Source organism: Ovis aries, chromosome 14, assembly GCF_016772045.2.
Source record: "Ovis aries strain OAR_USU_Benz2616 breed Rambouillet chromosome 14, ARS-UI_Ramb_v3.0, whole genome shotgun sequence".
Taxonomy (NCBI): Eukaryota; Metazoa; Chordata; class Mammalia; order Artiodactyla; family Bovidae; genus Ovis; species Ovis aries.
The window spans coordinates 7,025,384-7,047,467 of record NC_056067.1 but is presented as its reverse complement, the minus strand read 5'-3'; the positions used below and the strand labels follow the sequence as shown (position 1 = coordinate 7,047,467).

The 22,084-nt window shown below is 45.5% G+C and overlaps 1 protein-coding gene across 1 annotated transcript in view; it reads left to right on the top strand.

The window, feature by feature from the left end:
* The first annotated feature begins 6,707 nt into the window (after nt 1–6,707).
* Nucleotides 6,708–22,084, top strand: part of CDYL2 (chromodomain Y like 2) — a 166,834-nt gene continuing 151,457 nt past the window's right edge. The window contains exon 1 of the mRNA XM_027977653.2: nt 6,708–6,799. Within this exon, the coding sequence (XP_027833454.1) occupies nt 6,776–6,799 (24 nt within the window). The 5' untranslated portion in view covers nt 6,708–6,775. The remainder of the gene's footprint in view (nt 6,800–22,084) is intronic.

Below are 22,084 nucleotides of genomic sequence, written 5' to 3'. Positions count from 1 at the left end.
GTCTGTACTTCCTCTCTGCCCAAGTCTCTAGAACTCATATCAGTCTAGCTTTACTGCTCCAGCAAAATGGGTTTTGTCAGGGTCACCAAACCTCTCCACGCTGCTGGATCCTACGATCAGTCCCCTTCTCACCCGTTCTCCCCCTGAGGTTTAACGAGCCATCCCCTGTCTCTAACTTGGCTTTGGGATGCCACACCCTCTTCCTCACTTCCTATTTCCATCACCCCTTCTCAGACACCTTTGCTGACTCCTCACCGTCTTCCTGACCTCTAACTGCTAAACCACTCTAGGCCTCTATCTGACACCCTCTTTCCCACCAGGTCTCTGCCTAGTCTTTACCAGCTGTGTGCTGACCACTGCCACTGTGTTCAGCCTGGGTTTCTCCTCTTTTTTTTAATTTACTTTTTAGGCTGCGTTGGGTCCTAGTTTCTGCACATCATTGAACTCAGTTGCAGCATGTGGGATCTAGTTACCTGAAGGGGGATTGAACCCAGGCCCTATGCCTTGGAAGTTCAGAGTCGTAGCCACTGGACCACCAGGGAAGTCCCTGACCTGGGTTTCTGACTCACATATCAACGCTTCCCTCATCTCCACTTGGATGTCTAAACTCACCTCAAAGTTAGCATGCTCTAAAATGGAATTATTGATTTCCCCTCACCTGGACCTAATGCAAATACAAATAACCTACGAGATACACTTCTCCCCAGGCTTCCACATCTCAGTAAATGGCATCTCCATTCTCCCAGACATTCAGACCAAAAACTTAGGATTTTTGGACTTCCCTGGCCGTCCAGTGGTTAAGACTCATGCTTCCAATGCAGGGGATGTGCGTTTGGGCCCTGGTTGGGGAACTAAGATCATCCATGCCCCATGGTGCAGCCGAAATAAATAAATAAAATAAATACAAAATAAAATATAGACTATAAAAAAGGTAGGATTCTTCCATGTTATTCACAGCCCACGTATCCCCATAGACACCCCCATCCAACCGCTTCTCTTTGTCTCAACACCTTCTTCCTTGGTCCACACCATGAGGATCTCACACCTGGACTTCCAGGATGGTATCCAGCAGCCCTCTTGTGTCCCTTCATTGCAGTCTCTACCCAGGAGCCAAGTGACCCAATCATATCATCCCCTGTTCAAAGCTTCTCCAATGGCCTCTCACATCACTGAGCATGGAATCTCCATTCTTTACCTGGCCTCCGAGGCCCTCCATATACCTGGTGCTTGGTCAGGTCTCAGACTGACCTCCACCTGCGCTCTTTCTCGCTCACTCGGCTTTAGCCACTTTACTTCACGGCTGGACCTTGAACACACACAGCTTCTTCAGCCCCAGGGCTTTGCCTTGGCCGTTTTTGGTCTCTGACATTCTCTGCCTTCTGATTGGATTTATGTTCTCTCACTTTCTTTGGGGTTAAGACCTCAGTGAGGTCTTATCTTTATCTAAACCAGTACCGTCTCCCAAGCATACACCCATCTCAGTTTTTTTTTTACCTCTTTACCTGGTTTCATTTTCCTCTGTAGTTCTTATCAGTCCATGCAATAATATCACATATGTGTGTTGTTTTCTCGTTTGAGTCACTGTCTCCTCCACTGTACTGTAAGCTCCTAGAGGGCAGGGCATTTTTTGTTTTGTTCAGTGAGAATAGCAACTGACATGCTGTAGACACTGAATAAGTATGATTTACTTCAATTACTACTGTATGGCCATCATCATCATCATCGTCATTGAGATAAAATGTGTTTTAAAATTAATGTTAAAAATAAGGTTTAATTAGCAATAAGGGTTTCTATATGGCATGAAAACAATAGTTTGAAGGTTTTTTTAAAATGCCTTTCTACAGGATCTTGAACATTCACAGATATTAATGACACGTGCAAGTTTAAAACCAGTAGTAGCAGTTGTAATATTAATTATAACAGCTACCATTATTCAGCCGTTGTTAGTGGCAGGTGCCTTGCATGGATTATCTTATCTAATTCTCCAAACAACTCTATGGGTTGTCTATCACCTCAATTTACAAATGTGGTATGGTGGTTTTGAAATACGTCCACAAATTCTTTGATGGTCCTTCCTTAAGATGGTGGAGGCTAATTCATCTCTCCTTGAGTGTGGACTCAGCTTAGCTGCTTCCAGATCCCTAATGCACAGAAACGGTGAGATAAGAAATGGCTTTTGTTTTAAGTTACTAAGCTTTGGGGATAACTAATTATGGAACAATAAATATTTGGGGGAATGAAAGAACAGAGAGGTTAAGTAAAGAGCCTCATAGCATACACCTAGCAGTGATGGTACAAGAATTGGAACCCAGGCAGAGTGAATCTAGAACCCAAATGTTCAACCGTGTTATATAGGAAGTCAAGATCAGGTCTCAAGCAATGCCAGAAGGAGAAGACTGGGGCTTTCTAATGCCACTGTCGGGGTGGAGGATACAGTCTATCCTTGGATACTAAACTGTCCATTCTTGCTCTATCACAAGAGCGTGCTTCACGCAGCCACTTCCCTTGTTTCTAAGCTCCCTTTCCTCCCCAAGCTTCTTTTAGCATATCGTGAACCTCTGTCTTCCCGGCATCCTTTCATTCCCCCATTTCTTTGGGCTTCTGCTCATTCTCAACTGGGATCAGGTAATTCTGGCAAAGCAATCAATCATTGCACTCTTCCTGCTGGGATAGGTGGAGATGTGACTTAAACTGGCCAATCATAGAGCATTATTAGTGGCTGGCTACAGTAATCTGTCCAACATACTAGCACATGATGTACGTTGGCCAAGCAGAAACATTCCCTAGGATTTTGAAATACTCAGTGAGATCTCTAAGCTCAGATGATGTGAGCTGCTGCTGCTGCTGCTAAGTCACATCAGTCATGTCCGACTCTGTGCGACCCCATAGACTGCAGCCCACCAGGCTCCCATTCCTGGGATTCTCCAGGAAAGAATACGGGAGTGGGTGGCCATTTCCTTCTCTAGTGCATGGAAGTGAAAAGTGAAAGTGAAGTCGCTCAGTCGTGTCCGACTCTTTGTGACCCCATGGACTGCAGCCCACCAGGCTCCTCCGTCCATGGGATTTTCCAGGCAAGAGTACTGGAGTGGGTTGCCATTTCCTTCTCCAATGCATGAGAGTGAAAAGTGAAAGGGAACTCACTTAGTTGTGTCCGGACTCTTCGCGACCCCATGGACTTCAGTCTACCAGGCCCCTCCCTCCATGGGATTTCCCAGGCAAGAGTACTGGAGTGGGTTGCCATTGCCTTCTCTGGATGTGAGTTGCCAGGTGCCATATTCTTAGCCGCCTGGGGAAGTCTATCTCCAACAGGAAAGAGTCTAGCATGGAGAGAGAGGACATCTTACATCCTTAGAGACCTTGAATCCAGCCAACCTGGAGAGCAACTCCATCCTTTTCTAATCTATGTGAGTCAATAAACTATGTTTTAAACTAGTTTGAGTTTCTATCAGTTGCCCTTCACTATGACCAGTATGAAGAGTCTGTCCCATTTTGTGGAAGATGGTAGGTATCTTCCATTCTCCATGAGCAACAGTGGTTCTGAGTCATCCGAAGAACCTGAAGCAGTTCTGTCCATTGGTTGGCCTTTCCTCAGAGGGTGAAGGACTTCCTTTTCATCCTTTAGGAAGCATCTGGCCTTTCTGGAAGCCAGCGATGGTCTGGGGGCAAGCTCAAAATAAAATGGTGCTATGATGGATGGGGAGTTTAGTCACTCAGTGTAAAACCTTAGTCATCTCTGTATCCTTTCTTTCCTTAGTTGCTCACCCCCTCCCTCAGTTATGCACACACACACACACACACACACACACACACACACACACACACATCCTGTTAGTCATCAAGTCCTGTTGATGTGGATCAAATACTTTATGGAAGTAGATGGAGTAACCATAATGAAAATCTGTGGCCGCCAGGTTCTTCCTTCTGAACATCTTGCAAATCCAGTTTTTCTTCTTCATTTCTACCTCCACCATACTGGACCACTGCGACTGGTCTCCCTACCTCTAACCTCAACCCCTGGAGTCTGTTCTTCATATTTCTTCTAGAATTTGTCTTCTAACACACTTTGGATTGCCACATGCTTTTGATGGATTCAAAAATCTTCATCCAGTTTTCCCCTGCTGACTGGCTAAATTGCAATCTTCTTAGCTTGGTGTTCAAGACTCCATGAACAGACACACATTCATTATCCAATGTCCTGTGACTTCCACAAATCAATCTTCTGGTCTTCTCATGCCCATCTCATTGCAGCACTGCCTACCATCTACCCTTGTCATCTTCTCCAAAGTCCCTCCTTTTCTGTGAGTCTTCAAGATCCATTACAATACTATCTCATCCATAAAATATTCCCTGAGCATGCCAATCCACAGTGAATATCTCCTTCTGTGAACTCTGTAAACAATTGTTGTCTAGACTAAGGTTTTTTTTTTTTTTTCCAAACTGTGCTCACATTCCCAGGGAGTACTTGGCCAGCACAAGTGAAGTTTTTGGTGTTTTTGTAAAACTACTGATTATATATTCAAATTTGGCTGAGCGTATTATTTCCAAACCCAGTTTCTTTCTTGTCTTCTACTTTCAAATTACAACCTCATGCTATCGTGGTGCATTTATTCCCAAGTACAAATTAAGGATCATTAAAATTTGTTTTCTGACCTACAGATAGGGAACTGCATATTATTAATATTCTTATTTAAAACCATGACCATGGGGAAAATATCAGTATGAGGGAAGAAAACTACTATAGCAATTTCCAGTTTCTAAACCAAATACACTTTCTTGTTTATTCCCACCCAGTCACCCCTTTCCCCCTTCATCATTTGAATATGGGATTTTAACTAGACATTGGTATAAAATCTGTTGTATTGGTATAGTCTGACAGTCATTGTGTACCCACTCTCTGCCAGCAATAGGGATAACGATCACATCGCCATGCTTGTGATACACAGGCGAACAAGCCTCGGCAGGAGGAGCTTCCCAGATGGAGCCAGCGTGGAAGGACATTCTAGGCACAGGGGACAGCATATGAAAGCCCATGTATTCCTAGAATGAGCCAGACATGAAAACCCTGTGTTCCAGATTCTGTGGGATTTTTTTTTAATAGAAAGATGTGATGACTTTAAAAAATTTTGATAATCTACAAATCAAACCTTTCTGTTTGTTATGATTCTCCTTTGCCATCTCCCTCTCCACAAGGGCAGTTCAGGGTCCAAATTCAGACACAAGTAACCTTATGGAATTCTGCTGGAATAGGCCACTTTGTGTATACAGAGATCCTCTATTCGATTCTCACATCACCTTAGGTGTGTCCTACTATCTCCAATTTAGAGATGGAGAAAGCAAGCCTCATGAGGTAAAGTGACTTGTCCAAAGTCTCTCAAATAGGAAAAGACGGAGGGAGAATATGAGTTAAGTCCACACCACAGCTGGAGAATGACCAACTGGGCATTTCTGGGGCTAGAATGAGGAAGACCTTCCTTCCAGATTCAATAGCCTGCCTTCCCAGGTCCTGAATTCACTGTCTTTAAACAGAATTGGTGTCCACGATGAAGCAGGAAGAGATGGCTTAAGAACGAGTTTGGGTTTCAGAGTTCCTCCGGCTCTCGAGCCTGGCACACAGTAGGAGCGCCTTCTGGCTGAGCGACTGAATCCTCCTCCCGTGCGCGTGGTTCCTCGCTCCTCTTGGAGTCAAAGTCCCTTGAGGGCAGGGTCCCAGTCGCGCCTACCCGGGGACGCGGTGCAGTCGGGTAGACTTTGGAAGATGCTTGTTGAATAATGGATGAGTGGATGAATGGGGGCTGGGGAGGTTGGGCGAAGGCCACGCCCGGCTCCAAAGACTTTTCAGGGTTTGCTGGGGTGCTGTCCTGCCTCTCTCGGCGTCTCTGGAGGGGTCCTTTCGTTCTTCCTGTGGCCTCCACATCTCACCACCCAGACTGGAGGGAGGCGCTATGCGGCCGGGGAGGGGCCGCGCGGTCCCCAGGGGCTAAGTCTCCTGGGGGCGGCGCCCACTCCCTCCCGGGGGCGCGGGGCAAGAGATGAGGCCCCCGGGAGCCGGCCGAGCCCGCCCGGAGCCCCTTCCCCGCCGGGCCCCGCAGCCCTCTACCTGCTTCCCGGCCGCCCCTTCGCTGTCCCGGGCCGGGTGCGCCCGGCGGGCACCTGGCCCGCCACCCCCCGGGGAGCCCCGCCGGTCGCCTCCGGGGCCGGCCCGGGGCGGCGGGGCGGGCCTGGGCGCTCCCCGGCTCCGGGACCGGTCCCCCGGGGCGCGGCCCGGCAGCCGCCCCCGTTACCCCCCCGCCCGCCCGCCCGGGGGGCCGGGCCGGGCTCCCGGGGGGCGGGGACTCGCCCAGTGGCAGCAGCGTCCGGGCCGGCGGCGGGCGCGGGGCGGCTTCCTGCAGGCGGCGCCGGGGCGAGCCGTTGCCCGCCGCAGCCACACCGCCGCCGGGTCGCCGGGTCGCGGGGGCCGCGGCGCTCGGGCCGCGTCGGTGCCTCCTGGGCGCGCTGCGCGGCCGTCGCTGCTGCCCGCGCTCGTGCCGCCGCCGCCGCCGCCGCCGCCGCCGCTGCCGGTTACGCCAGCCCCGCCGCCGCCGCCGCCCGCTCTGATTCTGCGCATAGGCAGCCCCCAAGCCTGTCATTCTGCAAAAACACAGTTTACTCAACACACCACACACACACACACACACACGCGCGCACACACGCGCACACTGGCCCCCCTCGCGCACACGCACGGAGGGCGCGAGCGAGCAGACGCGCACAGCCGGCGAGCCAAGTTCCGCAGCCTGGCATGGCTTCTGGGGACCTTTACGAGGTACGGGGACGCGGGGGCGCGGGCCGGCCCCAGCCCGCGGGCGGGCGGCGGGCGGCGGGGGCCGGGCCGGGGCCGGGGCCGGGCGCAAGCCGGAGTTGCCGAGCCCGTGGCGGCGGCGGCGGCGGCCGGAGGGTGGCGGGGGCCGGGCGCGCCTCCCGCCCGCCGCCCGCCCTCCCGCGGCGCCCGCGCCCGCTCCCTCTTTCTCTTTCTCTCGCGCACACACTCTCTTACTCCATCTACTTTGCGGCCTTGGAGGGGAAGGAGGAAGCCGGGCGGAGCCGGGGCGGGGGAGGTAGCGGTCCCGGGGAGGTGTTTCTCGCCCGACGAGCCGCCTCGAGTGCAGAAAGTACAGGTAAAAGTCGGCGCCGGACGTGCGGGGAATGCGGGAGGCCGCGGGGCGGCCGGCGCGGGTGAGTGGCCGGGGGTGCGCTGCCCCGGGGCCGGGCCGGGGGCGCGGGAGGGGAACCTGGGGGGGGTGGCGGGCCGCGATGGAGCAGAGCCCGGCCGGGGCGAGGCGGGGTCCTGGGGGGAGGCGGCCTTGAAAGGGGGCGGCCGGTGGGGGGTTCGGGAGACCCCCGCCAAACCGCTCCCCGGGGCCGCCGGGCCACCCGCCCCCCTCCCCCCACCTGCTGCCCCCGCCGCCGACTCGGGGCCGGGGCGTGGGGGCGGTCCTTGCGGGTGTCGCGCTCACTCGGGGCGAGAGGGGGCGCTGCAGAGGGACTCCGGTGGAAGCCGGAGCACATGGAAGGCGGAGGTGGGTGGTAACACGTTGCTAGAGTACTGGGGATGGAAGCCCGGCTCCCAAAGCTCCACGGCGCTGACCTCAGGGGATGCCTGTCTCCAGGTCCACAACAGGTAGTGACCAGAAATGGCTGTTTTGAAAACGTCTCAAAAAATGGTCAAGGAAGACATTAGTCTGGCGCCTTTGAAACAATGGAGAAATGGCCATGGCCTCTGGGAGCTGGGTTTTACTATCTCCGAACAGAACAGGTCCTGCTTTTGGATTTGGGACAAGTGGACAAAACAAGAAGCAACTCCCTTTCCCTAGGGAGAATGCCCCCAAAGAGCTGTTGGCCCCAAGAGAACGTTCAGGATTAAGGAAGCTAAAAGATGCCCCATCTTCAACCTGAAGGCCTGCTGATCCTCTAGGAAACCAGAATCAGAGCTCGGCGTGGACCTGGACTCCCTTGCGCAGAAATCGATTAACAGTAGCCCTGGCTCTCAAGACTTTTGGCTAAATTGAGATGAACACCTCAAGGGGTGGAATTCTTGGTGGGAGACTACAGGGGTGATTCACCCACAAGGAGCTTTTTTCCCCTCTGGGCCTTCTGGAAAGATGTAGCTTTTTCAGCTGGTAGATTTGCTGGCCAGTGTGAGAGAAGAAGAGAAGCGAACAGGCAAGGTAGCATCTTAGCCTCCTGTGCAACCAGGGTCTTCTGGATGCCTTGCCTTGGACCTGGTGAGGCTCAGTCGTGAACCACCAGAGGGCTCAGGTCCCATGGCTGGGGAGGACACTCCAGTCCTATGGAGAGGTCAGTGTTGAGACCTCCTGCCCACAACCAGACCTTGCTTTAGTAAGCTTGTGTGTGAGCCACCTGGCAAACAGAAACTCCAGCCCCAGTCGAACGTTCAGAAGACCACAGCCCCAACAAACATGTTGGCTGAATCGCCATGATATGTTCTGGTGCAGAACCATCCAGCTAAAATGCTTCTGTTATCCTTGAAAGAATGTTGTAGGTTGACCTCTTCTCTAGGCTACCACCTTCCTCATCCCTGCACTGATAGAGAAGATGAAGTTGGGTAGACCTGGTGAAGAACTTTGGAAGATTGTGTCCAATAGGTCACCCAAGCCCTTTTGTCTATTTCAAGATGGTGGAACAATTTCTGAAACCGAAAGAGTTGAAGCACAGTCAAATGGGATGTTTGATTGAGTTTCCCAAAGTATAACCAGCAAAAAAATAGACATCATTCAGGGGCAAAGCTCAGCTCGTCAGCTCGTTGGGAGTATGGATTTTTCTACCCGTTGATAGTGAGTCATCTCAGAGCTTCCGACTTTCCCTGGGAGAAGAGTTGCATTGAGAAGGCATTGAGAGGACATGTTAGGAGCTGTCAGTATACTTTTCTTTTAAAGTTTGGAACTTATGAACCTTCTGGGGATAATGATCATCTGAAATGCCCTCCTTAACACTGGTAATTATAGTTGCCAGATGACTCTGTTAAAAGGGGAGTTTTCACACCAGCCTTGGAAGTATCTTAGCATCTCTCAAGGTTTTCTTGAAGTTCAGTAAACAAGACAATAATAATAACTACTTCTGTGATAGTAGGTAATTGTACTAGATGTAAAATAGTTTTCCCATGGCTGACTATTTGCATAGTTATTACTAAAAAGGGCTAAATTGCCTTACGAGAATATAACCATTGTCAGCATTTTTATAGCCAGTGTCTACATTACATAACACATACTGAGGAATTTAATTTGTTGTTCAAATTTGGTTTTAAAAACAGTTAAGAAGTGCTAACTGTACATTTCGAACTGTAAAATTGGGTGTGTAACAAGCAGGCTGTTGACTTAAGGACACGTCTTGGATTATCCAGTACACTTATTGACCTTTAAAGAAAAAAAAGAAGAAAACTGATACCATTCTCAGTTTAAATATTACATTAATTAAATACTATACCCAAGGGTATGTAAAATGGCTTCTTGTAACCTCTGACCAAGAAACCACATTTTGACTGGGCAAGAACTATTATTGAGTACGTTTGTGATTGGTTTATTTCACCTGTGTGTCTGCTGACACTTTCCTTGACCCTCTATGGTGAAGATGTGATTTGGAGTCTAGAGAGTCTTCAACTTCTCTTTGGTGCTTTAGACAATTAAATTGTAAAAAGTAAGCCTTCCCTGAATAGCATCTTTCAAGGAATAGGTGCTAATTTTAAAGAAAAACTTTGTTTATGTAACGGCACTCTTCAGTCATAGTGAAGAAATATGTAATCAAGCTCAGTTACCAAAATCTTGGCTCTTGATAGACAGTTTCTCCTATAGCAGAGTTCTCTCCATCATCTGGTGTATTATAGGCATCCACCACAGGAAGGTGATCGTAAATATGGGCTGAGCACTTTAAAGTCATACATCTAGATGCAAAATGAAATTTCTCATCCAGATGCTCTGGTCAACATTCTGCTAAACAAAAGAGTCATAAAATGGTAGTCTGAGAGCCCGGTCTAGGCTCTCTATGTGTTTTGCCTTGCCTGGATGGTAGATAAGAAAAATGGACTTGAGTACCTTTAGATGGGGCATGTGATTCTTGTGTATAATTGTTTCAGTGTGCCCTCTTAGCAGAAACCCTTTCTGCTTCACTCTCACATTACATATCTGGCTCCAGTAGGCATTAGAGTTTGCAGCCCCCAGATGGTAGTCAAGCATTCGCTAACATATTTGGATATCAGGAAGATGTAACCAGTAGGAACAAGGAGCCCAGTTGCCTTGTCCATCTCTGCGTACTCGAACATTCAAATACTTGTTGACTGAATCAGTGAACCTAAGACTGACTTAAGTATAGATAAAGTACCTTGGCTGACCTTTGTTATACTTGTGTGGAGTGCTGCCCTCTGTTCTCCTTTCTCCTTTGACTTGTGGTCTCTCTGTGGTGGTAACACCTTGTTTAGGAGAGTCCCTTCCAGTTCTGTCTGGAAGGAAGTGTGGCTGAGTCCCCTTCCAGAGAGCCGGACTATGTTATTCATTAAAAGGATTGAATGCGTTTAAGCTTCAACCGCATGGCTTTCCAAGTGGCGGTTGGGTGGTGGTTTACACCCTCTCCCTTGTGATTAGCTGACAGTATGGAGGAAGGCTCCACTCAGTTGGCAGAAATATTCAAAGAGTGCTGTATGTCTACACAGAAGGTCAGTGGCCAAGTTGAAATTTATTGAGGCGTTTTGAACAGTGGCAGTTCCTGACATTTGTCAGTGTTCAGTTTATTTGCAGTTCCTGGGTATCTTCCCGTAAGAGAGTTCTATCTTATGTATTCATGTATCCATATCTAATAAATATGTATACCATTATGTGTATGTATATATATATAAAATACTGCCTTTGTTTCATTCCAAGTAAAATAACTAATAATAGGATTTTCGTTTGGTTGAAAGCAGTCTACTTTAGTTAAAAGTTGATGCTGCTACAGTGATGAACATGGGCCTTTCCGCTACAGCGCTACACAGGCACCTTGTGTCCTGCACAATTACGCGCTGAAAATAACAGGGTTTATGGGAAAAAGTGGATTGAGGCCGACTGCAGAAACATTGGAACTGTGAACAAAAACAAAACCAAATCTAATGAAAATACCCCTCAGTTAAATCTCCACCTGGCTGATGTTTGCTCTTACCAGGTCAGGCCATCCTTACAGCCTTCAGATTGGGCTGGTACTTCTTTCTTCTCTCTGTAGCTCGCAGAGGTCAATTCACTTCTAATGGAGACTGTTTTCACTGAAGTGAAATCTAACCCAGAACGTATCCCTCTGCATTCATCTCTATGGAAAGAAATATTTTGTCCCTTCTTCATCTGTAATTTGCAGCTTTGTCAGTCATGTTAGCATACTAGAAAGGTATTAATTCTTGAAGCCACCATGGGCCACTACTCAGATTAAAGGAAGGTACTTGAATGCGTTTCCAGCTTTGTTCTTGATCTTCAAGCATTGTTAAGTCTTTCTCTTTCCTTGTCAGAGCTCTTTCTTGTGATTTGCTTCAAAACATTAACAAACTGTGAAACTCACATAAGAACCAACACAACTTGTTAATTTGACATAGTCCTCTATGTACCACTTGTACCCAAGGTGAAACATGTATAATTCCAGAATGAACAGTCAGTGATAAAACTTCTTGAGTGTCAGTACCAGTATTTGAAGAGGCAAATATTGTCAAAGAGAATACACTGGATGAGCTGAATTGATTTTTTGGCACATGGTAGACACCTGAAGAATATCGACTGGCTATATGATTCTCCCAGCTTTTGAAAGTTGTTTTAAATTATTCCCTGTGGATAGAGAGCAGCTTATTTTCAAGCAGTATAGACTTTTATGTGAAATCATTCCTCATCGAATAACATCATTTCCTCAGGGGCTTAAACTATCCTTGAAATGAGTTTATACAGTGTCTTGTACCTGAGCAATTGCTAAGGAATGGTTCAGGCATGGTAATTATCAAAGATCTTAAGTATTGGAGACACACATTTAGATTGCAAAGATGTGAGGCCCTCTACATCTCTTGGATGGTGAAAAAAAGTTGTAGATGTGGCTAAATTCATAACACCATCACTCATTTGCTCATCTCACATTAAGAGAACACCAAATATATGCCAACCACTACTCTAGGGAATTGATGAGATTGTACTGCCTGAGCTTAAGGTCTAAGATGTAGTTAAGAAAATAGGCAGTTTACAGTGCAGGAGGAAAAGCATTAGTACAGAGAAAGATGGAGTTCTCTACCATCATGAGGGGAATCTACCTTGGGGGAATAAATGAAAGCCTTCCAGAGAACGTGATGACTGTAGAGCTGTTTGAACTAGGAAATGAGCATGATCAGGTTTGCAGGACTTATTGAGAATATTTATCTTTTCTATTTTTAAAAGCAATTTATGTTTATTGTTGCATCTTGGAAAAATAAAAGCATAAAATTATATTCATATATAGATATATATTGGAGAAGGCAATGGCACTCCGCTCCAGTACTCTTGCCTGGAAAATCCCATGGATGGAGGAGCCTGGTAGGCTGCAGTCCATGGGGTTGCTAAGAGTCAGACTCGACTGAGCAACTTCACTTTCACGCATTGGAGAAGGAAATGGCAACCCACTCCAGTGTTCTTGCCTGGAGAATCCCAGGGACAGCGGAGCCTGGTGGGCTGCCATCTGTGGGGTTGCACAGAGTCGGACACGACTGAAGCAACTTAGCAGCAGCAGCAGCATAGATATACATATCTAATATATCTAAGATAAATATTGTTATACATATATTATACATTTAGCATATACTTGATGTTTATTAAATACTGATGTGATATCTGAACTAATTAAAATGTTAGCTTCCTTGGTATAGGTGCAAATATGAATGAAAGTATTTTCTGTATCTATATAATTAAAAAATCAAATTAGAACATAGGATATATATTGTTTTATTTTCCTCATACATATATATAATGATTATTTCCTTATATATCTTAAAATATTATTCTATATCATGATTTTTAATGATGGGTTAATTTTCACTTGAATTGATACACTATTTTGTGTCTAACTGATCCTCTATTGTTGGACATCTCGATTTTTTCCATTTATAAACAATTTAAATATTGCTTTTAACCTCCATGAACATAATTATTTGTATTCCTGTCTTATTATTTTCCTCAAGATAAATTCTGAGAAGTGAAATTTCTAGGTTGAAGAATGCTAACATTTTTAACACTTTTGTTACATAATCTCAGACTGCCCCTCAGAAATGGACAGTGGATTAGTTTGGAGGAAGATTAGAAGCCATGGCGACTAGTTAATATACTGTTTTGGTAATTGAAAGGAGTGTCAGTTGGTGACTTGAACCAAAGGAGTGGTAATACAGATGAAGAGAAATGGATGGAATTTGAAAGAGTAAAAAAGAATCAACATAATTTGGTATACCAGTCAAGATTATGTCTGGATGCTTATAATAGGAAATGTACAATAAGAGTGGCCTAAACAAGGTTTATTTTCTTACATGAAGTAAACTCGGATTAGGCAGTCCAAGATTGGTGTGATGCTCTCCAAAGTTCTCAGGATATCAGGCTCCTTCTTGTCTTTTTCATCTTCAGCTGTGGCTTCTACCTTTAAGGTCAGTGCTGGATCCAAGGTGGCCACGGAGCTCTAGCCATCTTTTGTGTGAGAGGGTGGAAGAAATAGGCAGAAAAGAAGATGCAAAAGTTGAGTAATCTTCTATAAACAGCTGCTGAAAGTTCCATGCAATCTTGCTTTCCTCTTATTGGCCTGAATAATTATATTGTCACAGCTAGCTGCAAAGGAGGCTAGAAAATGTGATTTTCAGTTACACTCTCTCCATTCCCTCTCCAGTAAGACTTGACTGACATTATGTAGGACTGAGGGAAAGGCAGGAGTTGAAGCATAACTTGGTGGTTTCTGTTTTGGTCCATTAGGTGGGTGGTGGAGCCAGTAGTGGAGATAGAGAATTGAGGAAGAAGCATTGGTTGGAGGAAGTGGGGTCAGTGGAAAGGACAGTGAGTTCAGAGTGTTTGTGGGACACCTGGGTATAGATATTCATAGCAGTAGGTCATGTGAGCATTAGACTCAAAAGCATGATCTGCCATGGAGATAGAGATTGGAAATCATTGGCATATAGATTAGAATGAAAGGCAGAGGACAGTGTGTAAATAGGAGGGGGGTCCAGGGGAGGAGGTCTGGAGAAAGTGGGCATTTTCAGGATGGAAGAAGAGACAGAAGATCAGATTTACAAGGAGTAGCAAGAGAGGTAGGCGGCAAAACAAGAGACTTTGCTGTTATGGAAGGTAATGGAAAATTGTATTTCATGAGTGGTGTGGTCATCAGAGTCCTTTGGCTGTAATAAACAGTAAGTCACTGGAAGCCGTAAGGGGCGTGTTTTCTGTGGAGTGTGTTGGTGGGAGGGCTTGGCTGCAGTGTGGTGATGCATGCAGGGGGATGTGGGGGATGTGGATGTACAGACATATGGGTAACACTCTTGAGAAGCTTGAGTGAGACAGCCGTAAAGAAAAGAATGAAATAATGCTGTTTGCAACAGCTTGGATAGACCTAGAGATTATCACATTAAGTGAAGTAAGTTAGACAAAGCAAATATCATATGTTATCACTTATATGTGGAATCTAAAAGAATAATACAAATGAACATTTTCACAGAATGGAAACAGACTCACAGACCAAAAAAAAAAAAAAACCCCAAAACAAAAAAAACCCAAGCTTATGGTTACCAAAGAGGATAAGAGGGGATAAATTAGTAGTTTTGCATTAGATACACACATTACTATATAAAATAGGTAAACAACAGGGTCCTGCTGTATAGCACAGGGAACTATATACAATATCTTATAATAAACTATAATGGAAAAGAATCTGCAAAAGAATATATCACTTTGCTGTATATCAGAAACTAACACAACATTGTAAGTCAACTATACTTCAGTTAAAAAAAAGAAACATTGTTTGATAGTGAGGAGAGAGTGAATGCGATATCCAGAGTGAAGTGGGAGAATAGATCAGCCCATTCTCCATTCCCCTAGTTCTGCACATGCTCTGCTGCTTTGGTGGATAACAAAAAATTGTGATACTGACTTTGGTTTATTGGACCCAAGAAGTGATTTTCTATGAACCCTACCAACTCCTCTCCTGCTGAATGGTGACCGTGGGGTCCAACATCTTCAGTAATTCAGCTGGAGAAGAAAGGCCGAATATGTCTAATGTAGTCACCCAGAACCTTTCTGAATAAAATTTGCTCGGGGAAGAGATCTTGCTGTATTGAGGACAAGGAGATAAAGTTCTTCATTAACGGGTCTGTTGCACCAGCAGCTCTCTGAGCGACCAGATCACTGGGGTGCTACTGATAAATGAGTGTGGTAGTGTTTCATGTGTCAGCTATTCAATCAAACACTAAAACAGGTGTTGCTGCGAGGTTATTTTGTAGATGTGATTAAGGTCCATAATCAGTTGACTTTAAATAAGAGAGATTATTCTAGGTAATCTGGGTGAACTTGATTCAGTCTATTGAAAAGCCGTAAGAATAGAATGGGGGCCTTCCTGAAGAAGAAGCAATGCCATCTGTGGAGAGCAGCCTCAGCCTGGAAGATTTCCAGCTTCCCCTTCCTAGTGACCTGACTTATGGACTTCAGACTTCCCTAGCCAGGTCCATAACCACATAAGCCGTTCTTTGTTAAATCTCTTAGTATATATCAGTATATCTAGTGGTTCAGCTTCCCTGGCTGAGCCCTGATTGACACAGTCAGCATCCCCATCGACACACCACCGATTCGTAACACTGTGAAGCCAGACATGCCTTTCAGTCTGTTTGAACCTCGATGGCTTCTACTGTAAAATGAGAGCCCTTCTGTTTTTCAAAACGCTCCTCCTCCTGATTGAGTCTTGCCTTTTCACATGAACACCTTACTTCTTTGTAGCCGTCGTCATCTTGTGTGTGAAGAGAGGCAAGCCTAGAGCTCCAAGAATGCTGCTATGTTTTGGTCTTCTGTTCTTGGAGCTGTTCCCTGGAGCCCTGTTTGGGATGGCAGGTTAGAGGTGGTACTGGACCCCTGGGGCAGGCCTCAGCTGGGTCTGAAATTCACCCCTGCTCTGAGTCAGTCCCTGCTCTCTCTGGTAGTTGAGTGAATGATAGGGATGGCGAAGTAGCTTTTCTTGGTCCTGAGTCACTCCTTCTTGTCCCTTCTTTCAGCAGAGTGTCTCTTCTGACATTGCCCAGTTAGGCTGAGTCACTTGGTGGAAGCTGCTGCCTCCAAAGTTCCTGTTACAGGCCCGTCAGTTGATCAAGCCTATAGACAGCTGTGGTCTGTTCTGGGAAGCCTGGGAGGGCCATCACTTTGTCATTTTATGTCCTGTTTTCTCTTAATTGTGTGTTTGATAACAGAAAACTGAATGAAATTTATAATCATAAATATTTTAATCAATAAAATGTTAAATGTTAAAAAAATTTGTTCTTTCTTTGCTCCAGTCATCCCATCTCTCCTGGAATCCCCCCAGCATCGTTCCATCACCACACTGCTTTCTAAATGACTTATAGGAGCATTGGTGTGGAGACTGGAGGGACACACGTGTGGGACTGGGGCCCCAGGCCACATTCTGCCATACCAGGAATTCCCCTGCCGAGGGGCCTCCACCCTATTCTCAGATTCTTGATCAGGGAATTTTCCTCTTTGATTTTCATTTCCTTGTCTGAGTTCAGTGTTCTAAAACTTATATCTCAAGGGCACTTGCTAATAAACCGTGGATCACATATCCTGGATGTGAGTTTTATTTAAAAATAGTTACTTTTGTTCAGTTATCCATCAATCAAATATTTACTGTATGTTAACTATGTGCCTAGAACTATGCTAAGTGCTGGGGCTGCAGCCATGAATGTCTTTTAAACTGCTGTTCAGAATGTGATCATGAAAACCTCACGCCCACATATGGTTGTATACCACATTTTTAACACATTGGAGTGTTTTTAGTATGTTAAAAGGGGCAGTCAGGTCAACCCTTTCTGTGAGCAGACCTCAGCATACAGGTTTTCCTGCCATCTCTGGATGTGTAAGTGAACTTCCAGTAAATGTTTTAGCATCTTTATAAATCTGCAACATTCTTTAAAAATTTTAGGCCTATTCATAGCTCCTCACATGCAAGTGTACAAGCAAACACACTTTATAGCACAATGCACCCCAGTCCATTTAAATAACCACTCAAGGTTCAGGTGGTATGGTGATGAATGTTCTAGACCTGGCGTAATAATCAGTGTCTGGTAGTAACTGAATGTCTAACACTTTGTCTCCTTAAATTGTATAAAAGGTAGTGTGGGTGTTTATTTAGAGTTCTGGGTCCTTCTACCATGACTTTTATATTTAGGAGAGAGAGTGTGAACTCTTGTATATTAAAGGTTCAACTATGAAACAGGCATCAGACTTCAGTTGGAGTGAAGGACACCTTGAAATTGCAAGACAAGATGATGAAGCCAACCAAGCCTGGTTAGCACTCACAACTACTTTTCATTGCAAATCGGGGATTGTTTTCTTATGGACAAGCAAACCAAATGAGATAAATTGCCAAGGCTGTTATAGGAAGAGTAACTTTCTCAGACCTCACTTAAAAACCTTGCTCTTAATCACAATAGGCTTTATTGCTCTCGAGTTAACGCAGCGATAAGGAAGTATCTGTAAGTTATAGTTACACCAGACATCTCCACTGGGAGGTTATCACATGTATCTCATTTTATGTGTTAGGTTTCCTGGAACCATTCTGGTGGGGGAAGAGGGTTCCATTGCTGAACTCCAGAACTTTCTGCTGGATTCTAAGCTCTATGAGAGTACAGGCCATGTCTAGTGTGTTTTCCATGATTGTATTCTCAACTCATGGCCCTTTGCTGGGGACACTGTAACCTTTCAATAAATATTTGTTGAGTGAGTCATTGAAAATGTTCAAAACCTGTGCTTCTAGGCTACCTCGGGTTTCTCTTGAGTGAGTGTCCTTTATTTTTCCCCTATATAGTATTACTTTTTACCCTTTCTAAGAAGATTCCTTCAGATTGTCCTAGAAATTCAAGTTTCCATTTTGCCTTCCACTGGATCTTGTATAGACTTACTAGGTAACAAAAGTTCCTTACGGTGAATTCAAACATCCAAATCATTGTCCTTCATTATGGATGACAACTGGATTGAGAACGGCTGTTCTAGGAGAAGAGGGCATCAGAGGATAAGATGGCTGGATGGCATCACCAGTGCAATGAACATGAACTTGAGCAGACTCTGGGAGATGGTGAAGGACCGGGAAGCCTGGCATGCTGTAGTGCATGGGGTCACAAAGAGTCGGACATGGCTGTGCAGATGAACACCAACACCAAGAACATTCTCTGTTAAGTGCTGCATGAGACAGAGCCCCTTGTACCTCTTTACACACAAAGACCGCCCTGTGGTTTGCAGCTGCTGTTTTTCTCTACTCAGGCCTCAGTGTCTTGGCCCAGTTTGGTATGCACCATCCATTTTAGGTCAAGCTGCCTAGAACTAGAGAATTGTATCCAGAGGGTTTACTGAAGGATTCTCTTGGGTGCTTGACCTGTAAGGAAGTGAGGCAGGATTGGATGGTGAGCAGACCTGCAGTGAGTTTCCAACTGAGGCTTCAGTGGATCCCAAGGAAGACTTGGGAGCTGGAATGACCCTTCAGAAATGTCTCAACTTGAGGCCAGGGAACCAGCCCCCTCATATCCCTCCATTAGCCAGCCGTTGCTGGTAGGCTGCCCTTGAGGTTGGGGAGAATTGTTCGTGGGCAGGGCAGCTCCCTGAGGCTCACATCTGTGAGTCCTGAGCAGCACGGATATTCCTAGAAGCTGAGAGGATGGGCACATGGACCCTGGAAAGGGGATCGGGGTGGGGTATCACATTATCCACCCCGTCAGCAGCTCCTGCTCGTCACTGATCGGTGAGTGTCTGCTCTAGGTCCTCCATAATGAACGTCTGCCACCTCCCTTGTATTTTAGGTTATTGTTGTTGTTCAGTTTCTTAGTCCCGTCTTGACTCTTTGTGACCCCACAGACTGCAGCATGCCAGGCTTCCCTGTCCTTCACTATCTCCCGGAGTTTGCCCAAACTCATTTCCATTGAGTCGGTGATGCCATCCAACCGTCTCATCCTCTGTCCTCATCCTTCCGGTTATTGGTTCCTCCCAAAGACATCATTTGTCATTTGACAGCTTCTTGAGGGCCGCCCAGGTCTTGAGTACTGACACGCTGGCCGTGGCAACCCATGCTTGTGATTCCTATCTGTCCATACCACGCGCAGCACAGATCCGCAGGTGGGGAGGTGTTTCAGAAGCTGACATTTCCTTTGCGTCTCCACCCCTTTTACTTGAGATGGTTTCTTCCACTGGCTCTCCCACTCTTAAACTGCCTTTGTGTCATCTTCTGCCATTTATTCCGTAAACGTTGAAGCTTCTTATAGTTTTAACCTGGGGTTCTTCTGTTCTCTCATTGTACTACAGTGACCACAAGGGTGATTTCCAAGTCTCTGACACTTTCTTGTTTTGTTTTTTTTCCCCCATGAGCTCCAGAGCTAGCCATCTAACTCTCTTGGGCTCTTTAAACTCAAAACATCCAAAGCTGAACTTATGTTTAACATATTATAAGACTTGCTTTTCCTTCTGGGCTCCTAGCCTCAAAAGCATCTGTATCCACCTGCTCTGTAGCTAGAAATATGTCCTCCTTTGTTTTGCCCAGACCCCATGTATCTGATGAATCTGCATCTTGAATATTTCTTGAACCCGGCCTTTTCTCTTCATACTCACTCTCACCGCTTTAATTCAAGAGACAACTCTCACTGTTTCAGACACTCTGAAACCTCTCAGCTGGTATCTCTGAATCTAGTTCAAATTTTTTTTTCCATACTGGACTCACAAAGGTCTTTCTAAAATCCCCATTTTTCTATGTCTCTCCCGATGAAGGATCTTTAAGTGATGCCCTTGGGTTTTGACCCTTTTCATCTTCTACTAGCTCTCCACGCAGCACATATTCCATCCAGAGAAATCTGTTCTCAGTTCTTGGACATTCCATGTTCCCTCCTTTAATCACACCCTCCTAAGTGACAGGGCACTCTTCAGGATCATCGCTGCCACGTCTTTGCTTCCCTAATCCCTGCTCATCCTTTACGTCTCAGCTGAGACATCGTTCTTGGGAAAGCTTCCCCGGCTCATCAAGAGTTTTCTTCAGGCTCCTGTAGAACCCTGTTTGTCTCTCATCACAGCACTCACATTAATAGGTTGTAATTTATTATCTTATTTCCTAAATCTCCCACTGGGTTGTAAGTTTTGAGAGAGCAGGGATTCCCTCTGACTTGTTGCATCTTTAGCACCTCACACAGTGCAAGATTCAGAAAACACTCTAGTGAAAGAATTAATTTATTTAGGTCTTTCATTTACATGAAAGTTGAAATTGTCTCAGATGTTTGCACAGTCTGTTTTGTAGGAAGCTCGAAGGCATTTTTAATCTTTCAGTTTTCCTGAGGGCATATAAGTTTTGAGTCTATTTTCTATGTCTTTATTGGTCAATTAATAATAATTTTTTTGGTTTCTCATAAGTTAAACTCACAGCATTCAACTTTGTGTTATAAGTAAAGTTAATACAGTCTTGTGTTCAAGGGATTATTGAATCTTGGAATGGATGGGCGTTTTGAAGTCCTCTGCTTGTCTTTCACTAACATCTCCAACACGTGAACAAAAGTGAGGGACTCTTTTACTTTACTGAAGAAGAGAGGAATGCTTGAGATGTCAAACCTGGCTGTCTGCCTTCCCTGAGTCTGAGTGTGTCATCCGTGGGGCAGAGATGGTATCTTCCTAGACTCTTCTGGAGAGCTGCCTTGGAAATCTTGACGTCATTATCGCTTTCTTGCACAAGACTTAGTAAAGGAGGCCAGTGAGGCTCAGCCCGGCCTCAGGTCTTGTTTAATTCTCCTGTTGATGAAGAATGGGGTTAAGACGTGCCTCGGCGGCTGACATCACAGGCCTTGACATGATGGCAGGTACTTGACGTCTAAACTTTTCCTGGAAATCCAGACGCGATGATGAACTGCTGGAAGTCAGATCGACTCATGGAAGCATTTTAGTGTCCTGATATTTACGTTGCCGTATTTGTTTGTGTTTCCTTAAAACCATGTTCACTTAGAAAAATATGGTACACAGGGTGGTTTGTGAAACAGACTTTGGTAAGCATCTTGTAGTTAAATATTAACCAAAAGAGGAAGGGAACCACACCATGGCTGCCTTTGGAGTGTAAAAACATATGGACTTTCTCCAAATTATATACCTAAGTTTCTTTCCAAAGTGATGTATATTTTAATACCATGTAGGACTGTCAAGGGCTCAATGGTAAAGAATCTGCCTGCCAAAGCAGAAGACGAGGGTTCAGTCCCTGGGTTGGGAAGATCCCCTGGAGAAGAAAGTGGTAGACAGAGGAGCCTGGCAGGCTGCAGTCCATGGCGTTGCAAGAGTCAGACACGACTTAGTGACTAAACAACAACAACAAAGGATTGTCATAGATTGTTTTCTCGTCTGTTTATCAGACATGGCAGTGATTCCAAACTCTCTGATATCCTGAGACTTTTTACGTTTTATTACCTCCACTCTCCCGCTCTTCTGTGGCTGTCTATGGTATTGACTTTTTGGGAAGCTGGTATATTCACTTTTGACTTCATGAACTGATATGTTTTTTGAAGAAATCTAATCTTTGATCCTGGTTGAGGTACAGAGAAGTTTTAGAATTGTAACTTCCTATGATTCTTATATAAAATAGTCTTATTAAAATTAGTAAAAATAGTGCTTAGTGAGTGTTACTGTATACCAGACATTATGTAAATTTTCACATGCAGTCTCTCCTTTGGTCCTTCCTGGAGCTGACTGTGACTCAGATATGAACTCCTTATTGCAAAATTAAGGCTTAAATTGAAGAAAATAGGGAAAACCACTAGGCCATTTAGGTATGACCTAAATCAAATTCCTTATGATTATACAGTGGAGCTGATGAATAGATTCAAGACATT